The sequence below is a fragment of the Phycomyces blakesleeanus genome, assembly GCF_001638985.1.
Source record: "Phycomyces blakesleeanus NRRL 1555(-) unplaced genomic scaffold PHYBLscaffold_5, whole genome shotgun sequence".
Classification (NCBI taxonomy): domain Eukaryota; kingdom Fungi; phylum Mucoromycota; class Mucoromycetes; order Mucorales; family Phycomycetaceae; genus Phycomyces; species Phycomyces blakesleeanus.
In genome coordinates this window covers 1,804,134-1,822,203 of record NW_017265138.1, presented here as the reverse complement: position 1 = coordinate 1,822,203, position 18,070 = coordinate 1,804,134, and the positions used below count along the sequence as shown (strand labels likewise).

The window sequence follows — 18,070 nt, the reverse complement described above, 5'->3', positions numbered from 1 at the left end:
TGATGTGGTTAATCTCTCGTGGACTTTAAAAGATGTTTTGTTTCTTTGTCTGGTGTGGTGGCTGACAAGGTTGTTCAATTCATTCAAAGAATCTTGATAAATCTGAGCCTGTCACAGCTCCCTATAAGCCAAATAAAACTAATAATATTATATAGAGTGACTTGTTGAGGTTGGTGTTACTTGAAAAGCTGTGGCTTCCGATCAATGAACATTGATTAAACTAATATACACACATAATTATATGCATCTGTCATTCATTCCGCCTCTTTATCGATTTGTAAAAAAAAAAAAAAAAAAAACAAAGTTGCCTGTGAAATTCCAAGATTATTATTATTTAGTTTTCGTTAGTAATCATTTTCTATGGTGTCTTGGTGCTCAGAACATGCTTGACATTGTTGCAGACACTGATTTTGTGTATTGTCCAAAAGAATAAGAAGAAGACTTGTCTTTTCTTATAAAAACGATTTTTTGTATTTAATTTGTGTGTTGGGTTGTTAAACAAAGGTTACAAACATGGATCTTAAATAACAAAAATAATAAAAAGAGAGTCGATATGCAATGTATGTGTAAGGCTTCACAACGGTATAAATTTATTTTATACAAATGGTTTAGTGTGAATGTACAATATAATAGTTCAAGGTAGTATTGTACTTTTTATTTATTTTATTTTAAAGTACAAATTCAAGTACAAGTATAAGTACAAGTACAAGTACAAGTACAATTTGTTGTTTTAGTTTATGCCCTGCTCTGTCCTACTGTACTCTACTGTACTATGTTTTGTTATGTTTTTGTCCTATCCATGCTTTACCATGCTTTACCATGCCTTGTCTTACCTTACCTTGCTTTATAATACTATAATTGATTACATGTGGGAAACATGTAGCTCTTTTTCTTAAAAAAAAAAAAAAAAAGACCAATCTATTCATTTAACCCAATAGATAAACATATAGATAATTATGTAGTTTTATTATTTCTTAGGGGTGTTTATGTATGTATATATGTATGTATGTATGTGTGCTTTTGTGGGCGTGTCTCTTTGAACCATTATATTGATCTTATTTAATAAAAGGTATACACAGATATGTATATATAAAACAAAGGTTAAAATTGTTAATGTAGTTGATCAATATATATATATATTTGGATATGATTTTCGTCTGTCTATCTATAGATTCATTAGTATTTTTTTTATTTTTTTTTTGGTTTCGGTAAGATGAACCGGCTGTATTATTCTACCAAAAAAAAAACCTTTTCTTTCTAGATGGAGATTGTACGGTGTTGTACTCCTACCAAGCCAAGTCCAAAGTAAGCCAAGTCCAAAATCAAATAAAACTTATTTATCAATTTGCTGATTTGTTTAGGGAAAGAAAGAACAAAAGAACAAAAGAACAAAAGAGAATGGTATATATATATATATATAAAAGGATATAAATTGATTGATATTTTATTAAGTTGAAGTATATTGCTTATACTATGTTGCATTTTGTTGGATATGTTATATAAAGCATATTCATTTGTAGGATATTCTTATAAAGAGTGGTACAAATCGATTGCTTGATTGGCTTATTCTGAACAAGTAATGCGCAGTTTGTTGTGATTATTTAGAAAATACTAAGATCGCTACAGTATACATGTACACAATTATATCTCTAACTTGAATGATAATCATTGACGAACCTTGTCATAATCCAACTAACAAAAGAAGCATTCGGATACAATATATACGTTGAGCTTCCTATGTGAATAAAGCACTTTTGAAATCCACTCTTATAAAGAACCATCAGTATCAATATTAACATACGAATTTATATGTATGTATATCTGCATACTGCACAACTACTTTTATCTGTGTGTGTATATATCTATTTCTAACAAGGCTCGGAAAGCAACGTGTATCATGTGTAAATTTGATTTAAATTGGTACAAATGTATGCAAAGAATGTATGCTATTGATATAATACAAATCTATTGCTACCTTGAAATAGATCCAATTATATCATATAATATTTCTTATTATAAAAATGCTATAAAGTAGCTATCTATTCCTATTCTTACTATTATTTATTTATTTATTTATTTATTAAGAAAGAGGCGTTATATTTGTCTATCCATTGGAAAATCGCTTACCTGTTTGGCTGGATCAGTGGCTTGTAAGTCCATATAACCAACTTTGGCGTACACATTAGATAGAAAATAGATAGACCATAAAAATGTATATATAAATATATATAAAATTTTATATATGTACATACAAATATACAAACAACAACAAATAAAAAAGGGGTATTATTTTGATTTTTATTTATTTATTTATTTATTTATTGAATTTATAAAACATAATACAAATAATACAAATCACTTAATGCAAAATATAAGTAGCCAGTTTGCGATGACAAATACAATAATACAGATCTTGGAAATGCTTGCTGCTATCAATCGTTCTCTCACTTTGCGTAAATGTGTATGTAAATGTGTATGTAAATGTATGGATTTCTCTATTAACCCGATGATATTTAGTAATATGTAGGATTATTATTGTGACGCCACCCACTCATACACCCACAAATATATCCAACTATATATATATATATATATATAAAATCAATTGCTGAGTACAATCGGTGATTATTTAATTCTGAATTCCCAAGTGTCAATACACTGCATCGATCTACTGAATCAAGGGGTAAACTCGAAGTTATCGCTTGAAACATCAACTGCTTATCCAGGGCTTTATCACTCACGACCAAACAAAATAAAAACAATATACTGTGTAATAATAATAATACTAATAATAATAATAATAACAATACTAAGGAACTCGCACTGTTTTTTTTTCTTTAATTATTATTATTTATTTATTTATCTTTTGAACTCAAGGCTACAGCTTATTCAGGGTAAAATAGAAAAGAACAGGCAAATTAATAGATAAGCACAGGCACAGGAACAGGCACAGGCACAGGTACAGGCACAGGCACAGGTACAGCAAGAGGTGTAGGGATGGACATATACATGGGCAAAGGCAGTAAGAATCTGTTTTTTTTTTTTTGGTTTCCTTGGAGATGTTTTCTTTAAAATAATATTTCAAATAAAAAGAGAGAAAAAAAAGGTTCAGTACTTGGAATTATTTTAGGATTAAGGAGCGAGTACAAAGCACGGAGCACATGTAACACAGTTTTGTTCTTTTATATATAAATAATAATAATAATAATAGTAGTAGTCCTTCTTTGAAAAGCCGATGGTTCTTCAAACCCGAAGAACTGTCGAATAAAAGCAGCTCTTTTAGCTTTTTTTGATTCTACCTTTCTGTTCTATTCATTCTCTAGAAACGCACATCAATATCATCTTCTTTTATAAAATCTATATAATTCATATAAAAACAACGACAATAGCAGCAGAAGGGTTAAAGGGCACTATCAATATCAGTATCAGTATCAGTATCAGTAGCAGTATCAGTAGCAATAGAAGAATAACAAACTTACCAACAATACCAACAATACCACCACCACCACCACCAACAACAACAACAACATCATCATCATCAACATCAACAACATCAACAGCAACAGCAACAAAAAAAGCAAACCAATAAGCAAACAATGTCTGTGGTCCACTTTAGCATTGACCGGCCATTTGGCATCTACCTCTTCAAGTATTTTGACGCGTTGTACACTGCTGTCCTGGGAACACCGGCTACCAAATTTGCCTTTGTGGATGGAGTAACTCCTCTTTCAACCCTAACAGAAGGTAACCATATAAGAAATCATTAGGACTGATTCGTAACTAAGCAATCTGTATAGTTGTCGTGAGCTGTCTCACATACTATGGTGTTATCTTTGGTGGACGGTACATCATGCGGAATTCTGAGCCATTGAAGTGCAAATTGGCCTTCCAGATCCACAACATTCTGATCACAATCGTCTCTGGTGCTCTTCTTGCCCTCATTGTCGAACAAGTCTTGCCAAAGATGATCCGCCATGGCTTCCACTATACGGTCTGTAACTCCAAGGCCTTCACAACCGAGGTTGAAATCTTGTATTATATCAACTATCTTATCAAATATTGGGAGCTATTGGACACCGTATTTTTGGTTATTAAGAAAAAGAAGCTTGGTAAGCTATATGTCTTTTATTTTCCATTTCATTTTTGAAACAATAAAAAAAAGAAAGAAAAAGAAAGGGGGTAAAATGAGCAATAGAAAGAAGAAGAAAATGGAAGAGTATAAGAATGTAGAATGGAGTATATGAAGATACAGTATAGTACAGTAGGGTAGGGTAGGTAAAGAACACCATCTAATTTCTGTATCTCAATAGAATTCCTGCATTACTTCCACCACAGTATGACCATGGCGTTGTGCTATTCTCAGCTCACAGCAAAGACTCCAGTTGTAAGTATAAAAGGTCTACTAAGCTTAAGTTAGAAGGAATTAAATGTCTGTCTGACTGACTGATCGATTTCTATTCTATTTTATTTTTTGGTTTAATAGTCTTGTGTTCCCATCTGCCTGAACCTGTGTGTACATGTAGTGATGTACTACTACTACTACCTCACAACAACTGGAGTCAAGATCTGGTGGAAGAAACATCTCACAACCATGCAGATCTCCCAGTTTATCATCGACCTCTTAGTTATCGGCGGACTTGCCTATTCCCACTTTGCCTATGTCTTCTTCAGAGGAATTCTTCCCACCTCAGGAACTTGCACCGGCACTGAGACTGCGGCCATCTTTGGAAGCGGCCTACTAACAGCCTACCTCTTACTCTTTGTCAATTTTTACCGAACGACTTACAACGCAAAGGAGAAGGCTCTTAAAGAGCAACAAGCAGCCGCGGAACGTCTAAAGACCAAGATGTTGCTCTAGAAATACAATCTCTTTCTCTCTTTCTTTTATTCGTTCTTTCTTTATTTCCCTTCATGTTCCCTCTACCTATCTCTACCTATCTCTCTCTCTCTCTCTCTCTCTCTCTCTCTCTCTCCGTTTGCGTGTGTGTAGCTGTTCATATATCATTCATTCATGCTAATCTTGTTTATTCAAATATCCTCATAAATTCTATTCTATACATTAAAAATACAAAAAATAAATGACCAAATAGGCGAGTATTTGTTTTTTTTGCTACCTCTTCCACCTCTTCTTCTTCGTCTTCGTCTTCTTCCTCTTTCTTACTATTGTTATTACTATTGTTATCATTCAGGAGGTTCAAGGAGGTTGTATGATGTGTGCACAAATTATGTGTGTAACCTTATATTTTTAGCTTATACACACACTTGCTCACTATACGTTATACATACTACACCTACTACACCTACATATACTGCACATACTACATGATGAATAAGTTGTTCTTTTTAAGGCAAGGGATACAATATACTTGAATTCCAAGTGGTCGAGAATAAGTTCATGCCTGAACGATATATATTGTAGCTATACATATACGTAAAACCAAAACTCCAAAAAAAAGTGTCTCTTTTGTTATTTATTTATTTATTTGTTTGTTTATTTACTTATTTATTAACATCCCCCCTTGTACAGGTCTTCATAATAGATGAATTGAATGATATCCTTGTCCAATATTTCTTCTAGACCTGTCGTGTCTTTGGTAGAGTAACTCTGTTTGATTTTATTTCTTGCTAGTGTGCTGGACAGACATGACACACGATTTTCGAGTTTGATTCTGGTAATCTTTTTTGTGTTGTACGGACACGACACTGCCTCTGTCCCTGTCCCTGTCCCTAACCCCTCTTCTTCCTTTTGCCTCTCTGACCAAAATACCTCTGCATTATCATTACCGGATCCTGGGCGATCTGCACAGATCAGATGCGAGTGGCGGAAAAATGGCTCCAGAGCTGTGTCGCGGCCTTCGGGATAGTAGACCGGATCCAGGAAGCGTGTGATAGTATCAAAGCCCATTATGAAATAGAGCTTGATTGTTACGTTGGCATCGAACTGGTGTTTGAAAAAGGTTTGGATATGAATAGACTTGTCTATAAATCTGCCGTGTGGTGTCAATGCAACTGCGATATTCTCAAGTGCTTTGGTAGATGTATTTATAGAGTTGGTGGTGTCACCAAACTGTCGGGCCATAATTTCCATCATCTGGGCTCGTTGTAATACAGAGGCCCCTGTCAATTGTTTGTCCACGTTACGTGTAGAGAACAGAACAATGCTTGCATCGAAATAGTCTTTTGGAAAGCTGGCCAATGATTCCGTCAGTAGGGCACGATGAGCGAGTGTGGGGGGATTAAAAGAGGAGTCTAGGACAAGAATGTTACATGCAGCGTTGGCTTTGTTGGGCCACACATTGAGGTTTCTGGAGTATGTGATAAAGAAGTCATGACTGCTTGTGGCTGTAGTTGATGCCTTGATTTCTGATAGTATAGTCTTTGAACGGGAACGAACGGTTGATAGGATAGTAGACATCTTTGGTATTCTATGAATCCGTGTATTTTCTTTTATTAGAAAAAACAAAACAAAACAAAAAGGGGGGAGTGAAAGAAAATAATGTTCTTATTTTTCTCTTTATTTAGATAGCTAAATAATGTCTATTATAACAAAAAGGAAAGAAATGCAAACAAAGGAGACTAATAACTAGAATCGCCTTACATAAATCGATAAATATAAATTACACGAACAATAACAATAATAAAGATTTGTGATATAAAGGAAAATATACACACACAATTCAATTCAATTCAATTGATGACATAGCACTATATCCGACAAATGATAAACGCTCCGTCTCGTATGGTACAACTACTTTGCTTAACCTCTTTTTTTTCTCTCTCTCTCTCTCGGCTGTGGCTCCGGTTATATTAGATTCATTTTCATTCTTATGTATAATTGGTTCTTTGATAAAGAGGTATCAAAGAGAGAGAGTAAAGAAAGGGGAGTATATCATAGGCTAATATCTGACCATATTAATAAAGAAAAAGAAGAAGAAGAAAGAAAGAAAGAAAGAATATCAAAAATCAAATCAATTATAATACAGGTACAATTTTACTTGGTTGTATTAGGATTTCAGGGTAGATAATTGTTTTTTTATTATTAAAATTGAATATAAATAATAAGCTCATCGGGGCTTATTGTTGGTGGCTCAGTGTAAAATTCCTATAGATCTTACTATTATTATTATTGTTAGATGGCTTTATTTTGTAAATCGATGTTTGACCAAGCTAAAGTCATATGATAATCTGGTTTGTTATAAAATCACAGAGCACAGTTTCTTTGTTAGGTATGTATATCAATAATCCTAAATAAATAAATAAATAAATAAATAACGTTTTACTTTGGCTTAGCTTAGTGTTCAAGGAGAAAAGGTGCATTTTTTCTCTGTGCTTGTAAACTTTTATTGAACCAATATTATACGGTTTTTGAACAAGCATTTCGACGATCTCTTCCTGGTGTGCATACGTCTGTTCTCTTCCAAAGATAACAATAAAAAGACGCACAGTTAATATGAAAATAAGGGGAGTGAAAGGAGAAAAGATGAGATTAGAAGAAATGAGAAAAAGAAAGAATAATTCCAAAAATATATAAAATATATAGATAGATACATGCAAATGCAAATGCAAATGCAAATGCAAAGGCGCATGCAAATCCACACACAGGTATAAGCATTAAGCATACACACATATCTATATAGAAGTATTTGCGTTTTTGTCGATTATCCGATCAAAATCAAAATCAAAAGTTCAAGTAAAGAAAATGGTGTTTGCTACTACTGTGAGGAAGGAATTTGATTCTGTAACCTATTTTAATTATATAGATAATTAGAAAAAAAAAACATTCACCTAATAAAGCTACCTTTGGTCTCAATTCCTAATCCTAGGTTTAATGCATCAATATGTACAATTCATATTCCTTCAGGGATCAATCACTATGCTTTCTGTCTCTTATATATAACTATACCTTTGTGCATGTACTCATGTATGTACACAATGGGTTAATATCATTAGTGTTGCCTCTATTGTGATCACTCTGTATTTGTGATCATTAGCTAACCTATTATCCTCCAATGCTTCATATGGCTGTTGTGATATATTACAATATCAATTTGCCAATAACATTTTCTTATTATTATTTTTGCTTTAATAATCATATGGAATTCAATACTTTACAGAACAAACAAAAAAACAGCAATAAACATAAGTCTTTGCATATAGAATCCCCCTTTTTTTGCTATCTGCCTATCTTTCCGTTAAACAGCTATATTAACACTGTGGAATTTTAATCAAAGTACAAATAGACAAATAAACAGCAGTGATACATTTAGTTAGCTTATAGTTGAATTAGTACAAACCAATATTTAAAATTAAGATACATGCTGTTTGTGTGCGTTTTCTTCAAAAAATAAATAAATACAGAAATGCATATAAATGTTTCTGACATCAACTCGTCTTATAATTCGTTTAAACGTATGTTTGATAAAGTTGGACTCTAGACTAGCCAAATCTACCAAGCATGTATGTATTTATATCTATATATCATTACAGAAAAATTCACAATAATTCAATGTTGTTTCAACACTAGATTGTAAGATAGGACCAGTGGATCTCTTGATTATAATGTTTTCTAGACTACCAGGCACAGAATTATGACCAACAGTTATATCCACCTCTTAAAAGCATTATAAAAAAAAAGATAATATTTAATTATTTAATTTTGACCACTTATACTTCTTTAAAATATATATATACATGTTAGTCTTTTGCTTATTGGATAGCTTGAACAGTATTTATGGTCTGGATTATACTATACTTTCGCATTATATTGGTTTCATCTATTTAGCTTTTTTTTTCTTAATTAAAGCAATAGGTTATTAAGCACCTGGAATATATGAAAGCAAGATACGATACTATTAGTAAAACATTCAATTGTAAGAATTTTTCTTTAATTACAAAACGTGCAATTATAAAGAGCAGGCTATTGTTCTTGCATGATTTGAATCATGTATAGCCTGACTTGGAAAAAGAGCACGTCTGAAGACAGTCCTTAATCTGAAACACCACCAACAAAGACCAATTAATACCAAAGAGCCAATACTCTTCCTTTAATAATTGCGGACAATATAAAAAGTTGAAAAAACAGCTTCTTCAATGATACAAGAATTTCTTATTATTTCTTGTTGAAAATTAAACTATACAAAGTCTCACTTTACTCGACTTGCCTTTTATCACACATCTCAAACTTTATTTTATTTTCATTATCTTCCGCAACTATTTTCTGTGGAAATGCTTCATTTTTTAAAAGTGAATTATATACCTAGCCTTCAAACCGTGCCATATTTCTCCAACCATATCCATCCATCTTGAACCCCTTACCTCGGAACACATTAAAAACCCTCTACAGGACAAGGTGTCAAAGAAACTATCCCGACTAATCAACATCCAAGAAATCAAACTCTGCGCTTTAATAGTCTGTCTGAATGAGCAGACAACGAAACATCTACGCCACCCGGGCACTTACAACATCCAGGCAAATATGTATCAAAATAACACAACTGAAAAGAAAAAGAAAACTGGATCCAATACAGCGAACGCGATACTATCTTTCAAGAAGCCAATAACAACCAAGAAGGCGTATCTCTATTGTTCAAAGACATCCCAAAATTCCAAGTCCTCGGCCAGACCATCCACCACTCAAAGGAACCCGTCTTCGAATCAGTCGGCCATTTCCTATCCACCATGAAAAAGGTACTCACTGCAGGCAAGAGCACCATTGACTCTTCCTGGAAGATTTGGCCTCCCATGGCATTTGATCATGACCACGATCCCTGGTATGAGACAAATCTCCAAGGCAAGGACCTCTCATGGGCAGAGGTCAATGAAGTGAAGTGAGCACAAAAAAAAATTGATTCGTTCGATCGCCAGCTCGAAATGGGATCCCGTATGCTCACTATGACCATGGGACCCAACGAGAGCATCCTTGACTACGGCATGCGATTCCAAAAAGCTTGCAGAGAAGATGGCCCGATTGGCGTTTTCGTTGACGCCATGATATTCATGAGTAGTTTGTACCCCGACCTTTGCACCAATATAAAGCTTGCGTGGTTTGCTAGACACACAGAAATGCCGCAAACGATCGAACAAGTCCTCTTGTTGACAAACGGTGTATCAACCAGCCACAAGAAGAGCAACCCATATTGGGTTAGAGGGACCAGTAAGAAAGTTGGCATAGAAGACTTAAAAGATTGGCAAGTGCTTTTGTGTTCAGCACAAGTTCAACAACACACATACATTGAGTGAGTGCAAAATTCTGCAAAAGCATAAGTCGACCGCTAAGGCCTGCAGGTACTGCAACAAACCGTGGCAACATAAGCACACTTGTCAGCAGTATTTTGCCGCAAAAAAACAAACTCATCAAATCCATCAGTACCATACAGCCAATGGACCGTATAACACAAACGCTCGAAAATGCTTCTTTCGGTAAGTCAAACAATATTAATAAACAAAAGGATGAAATGAATCCGTTCTCATTGTATACACCTATCGTCTTACAGAATGAACATAAACCGCAAGGACTAGTCGACACGGGAGCACAAATTTTCTGCCTCAATTTAATTTTTTTTTACAAATACAATAAAATCTTCAATCATCAAAGTTAAAGGACAGCTCTTGTTTGCCAAAAAAAACCCCCCATTCTTTATGTGTTGGAAAAACTGCGCCATTAAAAGTAACATATGAAAATGGGCATGAATTGTTATATTCTTTTGAACTTATGGAAACGAATGAAGAAGATAGCTTAATATTAGAACAAGATATACTACCTGTACTTTAATATCGATTTATCTGGAGTAATGGTCGACTGTAATATCCAAAAAAGTAATAAAGAAAATCAAAAAATAAATGATAAACTTGAACGTAGTAATTCACCATATGGTACTAAATGTCAACATGCTTCGTTTATTATCACAATAGCAAAGCTACCTAACAGAAAATGAAGCTATACCAAAACTTGGTTTTGCACGTTACAAAAGGTATTAATGAAACTCGAGGCTTCAGAAGGTTCAAAAACCTAGTAGATACAAGATTCACTACCATATACTCTAGGACCAGTAATAGATGAGATAGTCAACAGCTGATTAAAAGAAGAGGCTATAGTTAAAGAATCAGTAAGACACGGTCTTGAATAGCCCTCATACACTTGGCGATGAAAAATAAAATACACAAACACAAACGAAACGCAGATAAAGACCCAGGTTTGAATCCACGTCACATCAATACATTACTTACCAGATGATAAATTCCCACTTTCATTCATACCCAAAATGTATTTCACAATGTCCCCTTCATCACCAACAGAGTCGCTGTTATTGCCACTTTAAAAGTTAGATGTCTTGAAATAGAAGATTCACTAGCTTCGAATCTGTAATAACCGAACTCAAATCACTTTTGGGTTTATATCCTTAATAAACAATACAAAAAGAAGGGGGCTTTCATTAATATAAGACATCTTTGACACCATTACTTGTGCAACAACAGTTACAGAATTAGACTTGAAAAGCGCTTTTCCATCAATTCAAAATCACCAAAGAAGATCGATACAGAACAACTTTCAATGCATGTTTCGAGGTTGTCCATTCGAACTAGAGCCCTTTCCAAATTCAAACGTGTGATGTTCTTTAATCTTTAAAGACATGCCATCCACATGAAGAGTCGCTGTTGAAATTGGCATGTATTTTGTTTCTTCTTTTATCTCTAGCTTTGAAGAACATACTAAGCATGTCTGTTAATAGATAAAAACTCTGATTAATATCTACTTGATTATCAATCCCAAAAAATGTCACTGCACAAAAATCCGTGTACTTATTAGGCTTCTCAGTGGATAAAAAAAATGATAGTAAAGTCTATAAACGTAAAATTGCTCAAAACATACAAATGTCATGGATGTCACTACAAAATATTATCAATTTAAGAATGCTATATAATTCTAATAGTGAACTTTTATATGTATACATACTTTTTTTTAAAAAAAAAACTTGCATAATCTTTTCTAGCTCAAAGATTAAACTGCTTTGAGCAAAGCTACTCTAAAAGAATATGAAAATATTGTGTATGTGTGTATTCTTTTACTTTGACAGTATACGTATTGAATTACTCCTTTCAATATAAAGAATTAAAAAAGCTTTTTTCTATTTCAACCTTTTCTTTCTAGATAGACCAGAAACCTAACAGAGAGATATCAGTCGCTAAATGTGAGACGGGTTTCCGTCATGTATCTTACATCCAAGAAAAAAAATTACCTTATCAAGGTCTTTGTCATTTTCATTATTGTCAATATGTATTTGAACTAACACTGCTAGAATTAAATAGTTTGGTCTAGATAAAATGTGTCTAGAATGTAGATGATAACGATTATCTCATCATGTGTTTAGGAATATATTATTTTGATCAACAGTAGGATACTATGTTTGAATCGATGTTTATTATCCTTGAAACAGATACACAAAGTCTTGGTGTAAAGTGGCTGTCAGTTTCCAAACTATGAAAATAGAATAAATAGTTTAGTTACGATTGACTCTAAATGAGCTTACACAATACGGTTAAAAAAGTGGTGGCATAACTGTCATTTTTTTTTAACTTGTAAAAAAAAATGGCAGATATGAGTTTGCATAGCTCGATTAGAGATATAGGTACTACTTTTTTTCACTACGTCATTTCTTTTGCTCTACTGTATTCAATGCTAGTTTGTTCTCTTGATTTTATTTACCAGATTGAAAGAACTGTTTTATTTTTTTATTGTATTGGATTGAATTGATTTTTTACCATATGAAAAATAATATTGTCAAAAACAAACAATAAAATATTTATATTTCAATTATATTTCATGAGTTTCAAGTACTTTAACGTAGCTTAGATGATTTTAATAACTTTCTATTGATCCTTACAAACACGCTGATATTAAAGAAAGAAAAAGAAATAAATAAAGATATAATATTATCCACATTAAATAGCATCGTAAAGATGAATCTGTTTGACGGGAATAGGTAAATGTAAATTATTTGTTATTCAGTCTTACTCTCAAATTCAGAACAAATCAATATCTATTTACAATAAAAAGTATTGTGTGTAGGTATATAAAATATAGGAGATTTGATAGACGTAGAGAGTAAGTGAGACTTGTTTTAGAGTGTTTTTATCTAAGTGAGAAAAAGAGATCTTTTGGTATCAACCAAGATAAGATCCTGAGTATGTCAGTTACATACTCTTTTATAGGTTTCTTCTACCTTCAGGTCTGCTAATGATATTGGTCCCTGAGGTTAACACGGTGTTTATTATTATACTTATTTTATAAATTTTCCAGTGACTAGTCAAATACAACATAATACAAGCTATAAGTCTCAAGATCTTTTAACTTACTAACAATGTCTATTAGAACTAAGTCTAAATGAGTTGACTTTGTCACGCGGTGTGGTATCCTGTGGATGTAATTGTCCAAGAAGAAGAGAGATTGTTGAAATAGAGATTTTGGCTGAAAACCAAGAGAGAGAGAGAGAGCGAGATTAAGAAATTGCAAGAAAGAAATAGATGTGGAAAAAGAGGGAAAACTAACAGAGTGCTTTATCTAAATACTAAATCCAATAATTCGTAGCTTCGCAAGCAAATAGAATTGTTCTTCAAGAAAAGGGTGTATTTTCCACACCAGATTATCATATTTTTTAAGAGTAGGGTTTCAAAGTTGTTCTTTATTTATGAATTGTTTGTAAATATTTATATGTTTTTCTTAAAGAATGTTTTAAGGAAAGATGAGAGCGAGATAAAAAATAGAAAAAGCTAGGGTAAAGTTCTTGAAGTAAGTAATGGGAAAAATACAGTATATGAAGGGTATCGTGACATTTTGCAATTGATGAGGTGAGGAAAGAATTAAAGATGGTGTGCTCTTTAGACAGACAGAAGATGGAGAGACCCGAAACACAGCGTGACAGCTTTCTGGAATCGGACAAGACAACTAACTACAAAAAGTTGTTATTTATATATCTAAGATTTTTTGTTAGTAGATCTTTTAGAGAAACACATATATATGCATACTTAATATGATAATAACTAACAGCCAGTTGTTTAATTAATGCATCAAAGTTGAATACAATTTCACAAAAAACAATGTATAAAGTAGTTGTAGTGATCCAGACACTTGGCTGTTGAATTTATCCCATATAAGAGCATATTCCTATTGGGATAGCTTAGTAGCTATCATCTTGTCAGCATGTAAAATACATATAAGCAATTAAGTGATTGTTGCTGTATTTTGGGGAGAATTGGAAGCTTGATAAGTACTTTGAGACTCAAGATAATTTTATTGAGATATTAGCTGAATCAAAACTGATTAAAAAAAGTCAATAAATAGAGAGTATTTATATCTAATAGGATTTATCTAATTATATTCAGCTTATATCTTTTACAATAACTATTATGCATAAAGATTATTCTATCAAATAGACTGTTACAATAATATGTTCTTCTTTTTGTATCACAGTGGTTGCCCATATATATCAAATACAATAATCAGATCAATAATTGTTATAGTTAGTATTGTAGATAATATCACAAAGATTGTTAATATAATTATATCATACTGCTGGGTAAGCTGTGTCAGAGTTACATAGAGCTAATTTAGTAGAAAGTTCTAAAGTTCTAGTATAAAAAGAAAAGAACAGCTAAGAGCTAAACAAGTATGATTTACGACTTAATGTCAAAATTATAATATTAATACCAGTTAAAAAGTAAATACACTCTAATAAATGAATATAATAAGAAAAGAAAGTCTTAAGAAACAAAGATATAATGACAAGAGCAGATTGAGTTTTCTTAGAAAAAGAAACGCTTTTTATTTATGAGTAAAGAGCAGTGTTGTATTTGACAGTCATATAAATTTTTATAAAACAAGTCCTATCAAAAACACAGCATTAATCTCGGGAGCCAATGATAAATACAGACCTAAGAGTAAAGAAGCCTTATAAAAAGGGCATAACTGTCATAGTTAGAACACTATCTTAACTGATACCAACTTTCTCTTTTTCTCTCTCAATAAAACCACTATACAAAGTCTCACTTTATTTCTTTATCTCTTCTCTAAATTAAACCTAAATATAACAAGCAGCTTATATGCAGTCTCAAGGTATTTCTAAAGTAAGAGGGAAAAATTATTGCAATGTTTTTCCATTTCTATATTCCTACAGAAATATCTATTTTTCATATTTAAAAAAATGTATCCAAAACGCCCTTTAAGATTCTCAAACTACTAAAACATAAAAACAAAAGTCATTTATTTTATAATATATGAAAAAAAATTAGTATTTTGTGCAGTTGCCCTTGGTATTGATCAAAGTCTGACATCTTCTGGGTATGCTGGAAACTAATTGCTGTAAATAATTTCTTGGGATTGTGTATCATTCTCTCTTTATAGCATGATACAAATAATAAGGAGTTATATCGGAGCACAAGCAGAGGAATCGCACCAGGACAGCACCAAAATTCATTCCTGGGAGATATAAATAAAAACGGATATAAACAATTTTCATTGGCTTAGAAGAATACCCTTTTTCGGCATTGCTTCTGCCACTATTATTTTACACATATTGCTCTTTTATGAGAAATATCAAAGGTTTTATATGCGTAAACACTTTCTTGTAATGTTTTTGCTTTAACTTACTGTTATTACAGCAAAATATATGGTTAAACGTTATCATTTTTTAAATAAAACAAAGAAGTATATAAATAGTACAAGTGCTATTTCTATATATGGAATAAAAGAGACAATATTATTGGTTTACACTGCTACACAAACAGAAAGCGTTTTTATTTGTGTGGTCTTCTTTTACAAGGATTGGTTTGACATGATAACCAAAGACATTGCTTCTTGGCAGTATATTACTAACACTTTGATTTATTTTTACCAATATTCACTTTGAAAAAGGTATATATACTCCAGAAATCATAGGCAACAATGGTTCTATCTCATCTTACTATTATTTCTACTTCGATTTTAAAAAAATGAACACTCAACTCCCCAGATTTTATCCTTCCGGAAATCTTGTTGTCAATACACAGATGAGAGCTGCTCAAGCTCAGACTACCCAAAATGTTCAGGAGTCAAGACCAGAGAACACCAAGAAGACTTATGAGTCCAAGCAGAATGAGTATCGTGTCTGGTGCGATGAAAAGTTTGATGCTAGTGATGAGGGCAGATACACTGTAAATGGATCCAAACTTCATTTATTTTTGCATGAAAACGTAAGTTACAAAAAAACAATTACCCATCCTTTTGGATAAGCTAATTAACTTCTCCGTTTTTTAAACAAAACAAAAGGTCAATTCCTGTAAAAGCAAGTACATCAGAAAAGGCGAGACAACAGCAAGAACCATTAGCAGCTCAACGTTGGAGCTTTACTTGGCCACCATTACTGACCTTTGGACTCAACAATGCATGAAGGGTATTAACAGCAACCCCCATCCTCGCCCCAAATGTGTTGGTCTCATCCAGGCAGCCAAAAACAATGAAGAGCATAAACGCAAATCCAAATATATTGATCATGGAAAGCTCTCTTTCAACGATAGATATATCACCACCCAAGAAATGACCATGCTTGTTGACTACTACTTCAGCGAAAAGACTGGAACAGACTTGAGAAACAGCCTTTCCTTCCTGCTGTCTCACTTTCTCCTTTTGCGTGGGCAGTCAGCACGAATGGCCGAGCTACCAGATTTGCAAACTGTAGATCTTCAGAGTGAAGGTCCTTCTCCTTGTCCCGCGCTTGTTTTTATTATGCGACAAGGAAAAACGAACCAGCATGGCCGATTGGAAGTGAGTGGCTGTCTCTGTAACAAGCTTGTTGAGATCTGCCCAGTCATGATGCTTGCTGCATACTTCTTCTAATGCTTCCATGTGGAAAACGAGCCGTTCCCTGTGTTTACCAAGTCAAAAGACTGGTTTGATATCAAGGTTCTTAAGTCAGGAACCGATCGAGCCAAAGAGTGGGGCTACTCTGCTCATAACAAGGCTTTCAATAAAGGGCTTGCTTTCTGCAAGATCTGCTCATTCAAAGTGACCCACATTGCTAGAGGTGCTGGTGCCAGAATGGCCAATTTAGATGGTGTTGATGAGGCCCAGATTCGACGTTTAGGCCGATGAAACAACTTAACAATGAATGGTGCTTACCTGACTGGTTTACTGCATGAGGTAATGCGAAAGATGGCCAGCTTTCTGGAAAGTGCAGGGCACTTCTTCTTGCCAAGAGCCATGAAGGAGCCCCCTGTTGAGTTGTTGAAGAAGGTTTTCCCTCAGGTCAAGTTTTGGCTCGATAAGATCAATGCAAACAAGACTCAAGACACTAACTCTGCCAACTGCTTCTTGAAGCTTATGCTTGTTTTAAGAAAAGTCTTTCTTCAAGTCTTGGTCTTGATGCGCCTTCACCACCCTACCCACCCAATCTGGCAGCACGCTCTTTTTGAGGACCCTTTGTATATTCAGTTTGAAAGGTAAGAAAAATAATATTTTTTTTAGTAGACATAATAAACCTATCAACGTTATCTAATATCCTTTATTTTTGCATAAATTAGGGATCTTAAAGCCCATATTGTCGAAGTCAGAGAAGACAATCCTACAACTCTACAACTTCGTACTACTGCCCCAATGCTCCACCGATCCCTCAAGACTATACAAGCCCAGATACAGTCAGAGTCAAGTGGGCTGAAAGAAACCATGCAGCAACTTTTTACTGGCTTAAGGGATATCACTTCTGGCCTTGCTCCATTAAGTATAATCCTGTCAGTCTCAGGTGGGCCAGACTTTCAGATGCCAATATTTACAATGAACTCTGAGACCAACATTGGAGAATCTGGAAGTATACAGGCTATACAATTTACAAACACACCAACACAGCCAATACAGTCACAACAACATCAACAACAGACAATAGCATCACCTCCTCTATAATATCGCATGAGTAGAGGAGTGAAAACAATTCCCGATCTTTGGAGAGAGTGGCATTTTGACCTGAATGGTGCGAAGTCTGTGGTTGAGTTAGAGAGACTTCAACCGGGATGGCATAGCCAAGATGACACTTTCTTTGCCAGAAGA

The 18,070-nt window shown here is 33.7% G+C and overlaps 8 protein-coding genes across 8 annotated transcripts; 6 read left to right on the top strand and 2 right to left on the bottom strand.

Annotated features, from left to right (window-relative positions):
• Nucleotides 1-1,261: 1,261 nt before the first annotated feature.
• PHYBLDRAFT_165534 (hypothetical protein) lies at nucleotides 1,262-3,228 on the top strand (the record flags this gene model as incomplete). Its single annotated transcript, XM_018435254.1, has 7 exons — nucleotides 1,262-1,305; nucleotides 1,877-1,901; nucleotides 2,086-2,150; nucleotides 2,380-2,465; nucleotides 2,878-2,894; nucleotides 2,926-3,022; nucleotides 3,212-3,228. 7 exons carry the CDS (start codon nucleotides 1,262-1,264, stop codon nucleotides 3,226-3,228), a joined length of 351 nt encoding a protein of 116 aa, XP_018295082.1.
• A 368-nt stretch (nucleotides 3,229-3,596) lies between these two features.
• On the top strand, nucleotides 3,597-5,117 carry PHYBLDRAFT_177105 (hypothetical protein; the record flags this gene model as incomplete). Its single annotated transcript, XM_018437853.1, has 4 exons — nucleotides 3,597-3,744; nucleotides 3,798-4,109; nucleotides 4,311-4,384; nucleotides 4,484-5,117. 4 exons carry the CDS (start codon nucleotides 3,597-3,599, stop codon nucleotides 4,856-4,858), a joined length of 909 nt encoding a protein of 302 aa, XP_018295081.1. The 3' UTR covers nucleotides 4,859-5,117.
• Nucleotides 5,118-5,794: 677 nt separating this feature from the next.
• PHYBLDRAFT_101129 (hypothetical protein) lies at nucleotides 5,795-6,262 on the bottom strand (the record flags this gene model as incomplete). The annotated part of the gene is made up of 1 exon (XM_018427625.1): nucleotides 5,795-6,262. A coding segment is annotated over one exon (468 nt), but the record flags the coding sequence as incomplete, so codon positions are not given.
• A 565-nt stretch (nucleotides 6,263-6,827) lies between these two features.
• On the top strand, nucleotides 6,828-7,768 carry PHYBLDRAFT_68152 (hypothetical protein; the record flags this gene model as incomplete). The annotated part of the gene is made up of 5 exons (XM_018441895.1): nucleotides 6,828-6,870; nucleotides 7,064-7,226; nucleotides 7,296-7,311; nucleotides 7,545-7,602; nucleotides 7,638-7,768. The coding sequence occupies 5 exons, from the start codon at nucleotides 6,828-6,830 to the stop codon at nucleotides 7,766-7,768; spliced, it is 411 nt and encodes a 136-aa protein (XP_018295079.1).
• A 592-nt stretch (nucleotides 7,769-8,360) lies between these two features.
• PHYBLDRAFT_142551 (hypothetical protein) lies at nucleotides 8,361-10,239 on the top strand (the record flags this gene model as incomplete). Its single annotated transcript, XM_018430832.1, has 3 exons — nucleotides 8,361-8,409; nucleotides 9,503-9,813; nucleotides 9,865-10,239. 3 exons carry the CDS (start codon nucleotides 8,361-8,363, stop codon nucleotides 10,237-10,239), a joined length of 735 nt encoding a protein of 244 aa, XP_018295078.1.
• A 1,309-nt stretch (nucleotides 10,240-11,548) lies between these two features.
• On the bottom strand, nucleotides 11,549-13,647 carry PHYBLDRAFT_68154 (hypothetical protein; the record flags this gene model as incomplete). Its single annotated transcript, XM_018441896.1, has 7 exons — nucleotides 11,549-11,719; nucleotides 11,870-11,886; nucleotides 11,954-12,023; nucleotides 12,237-12,292; nucleotides 13,013-13,037; nucleotides 13,221-13,247; nucleotides 13,567-13,647. The coding sequence occupies 7 exons, from the start codon at nucleotides 13,645-13,647 to the stop codon at nucleotides 11,549-11,551; spliced, it is 447 nt and encodes a 148-aa protein (XP_018295077.1).
• Nucleotides 13,648-14,444: 797 nt separating this feature from the next.
• On the top strand, nucleotides 14,445-15,485 carry PHYBLDRAFT_68155 (hypothetical protein; the record flags this gene model as incomplete). The annotated part of the gene is made up of 4 exons (XM_018441897.1): nucleotides 14,445-14,573; nucleotides 14,835-14,934; nucleotides 15,286-15,334; nucleotides 15,398-15,485. The coding sequence occupies 4 exons, from the start codon at nucleotides 14,445-14,447 to the stop codon at nucleotides 15,483-15,485; spliced, it is 366 nt and encodes a 121-aa protein (XP_018295076.1).
• Nucleotides 15,486-15,984: 499 nt separating this feature from the next.
• PHYBLDRAFT_165529 (hypothetical protein) lies at nucleotides 15,985-17,926 on the top strand (the record flags this gene model as incomplete). Its single annotated transcript, XM_018435253.1, has 3 exons — nucleotides 15,985-16,224; nucleotides 16,301-16,320; nucleotides 17,551-17,926. 3 exons carry the CDS (start codon nucleotides 15,985-15,987, stop codon nucleotides 17,924-17,926), a joined length of 636 nt encoding a protein of 211 aa, XP_018295075.1.
• Nucleotides 17,927-18,070: the final 144 nt, after the last annotated feature.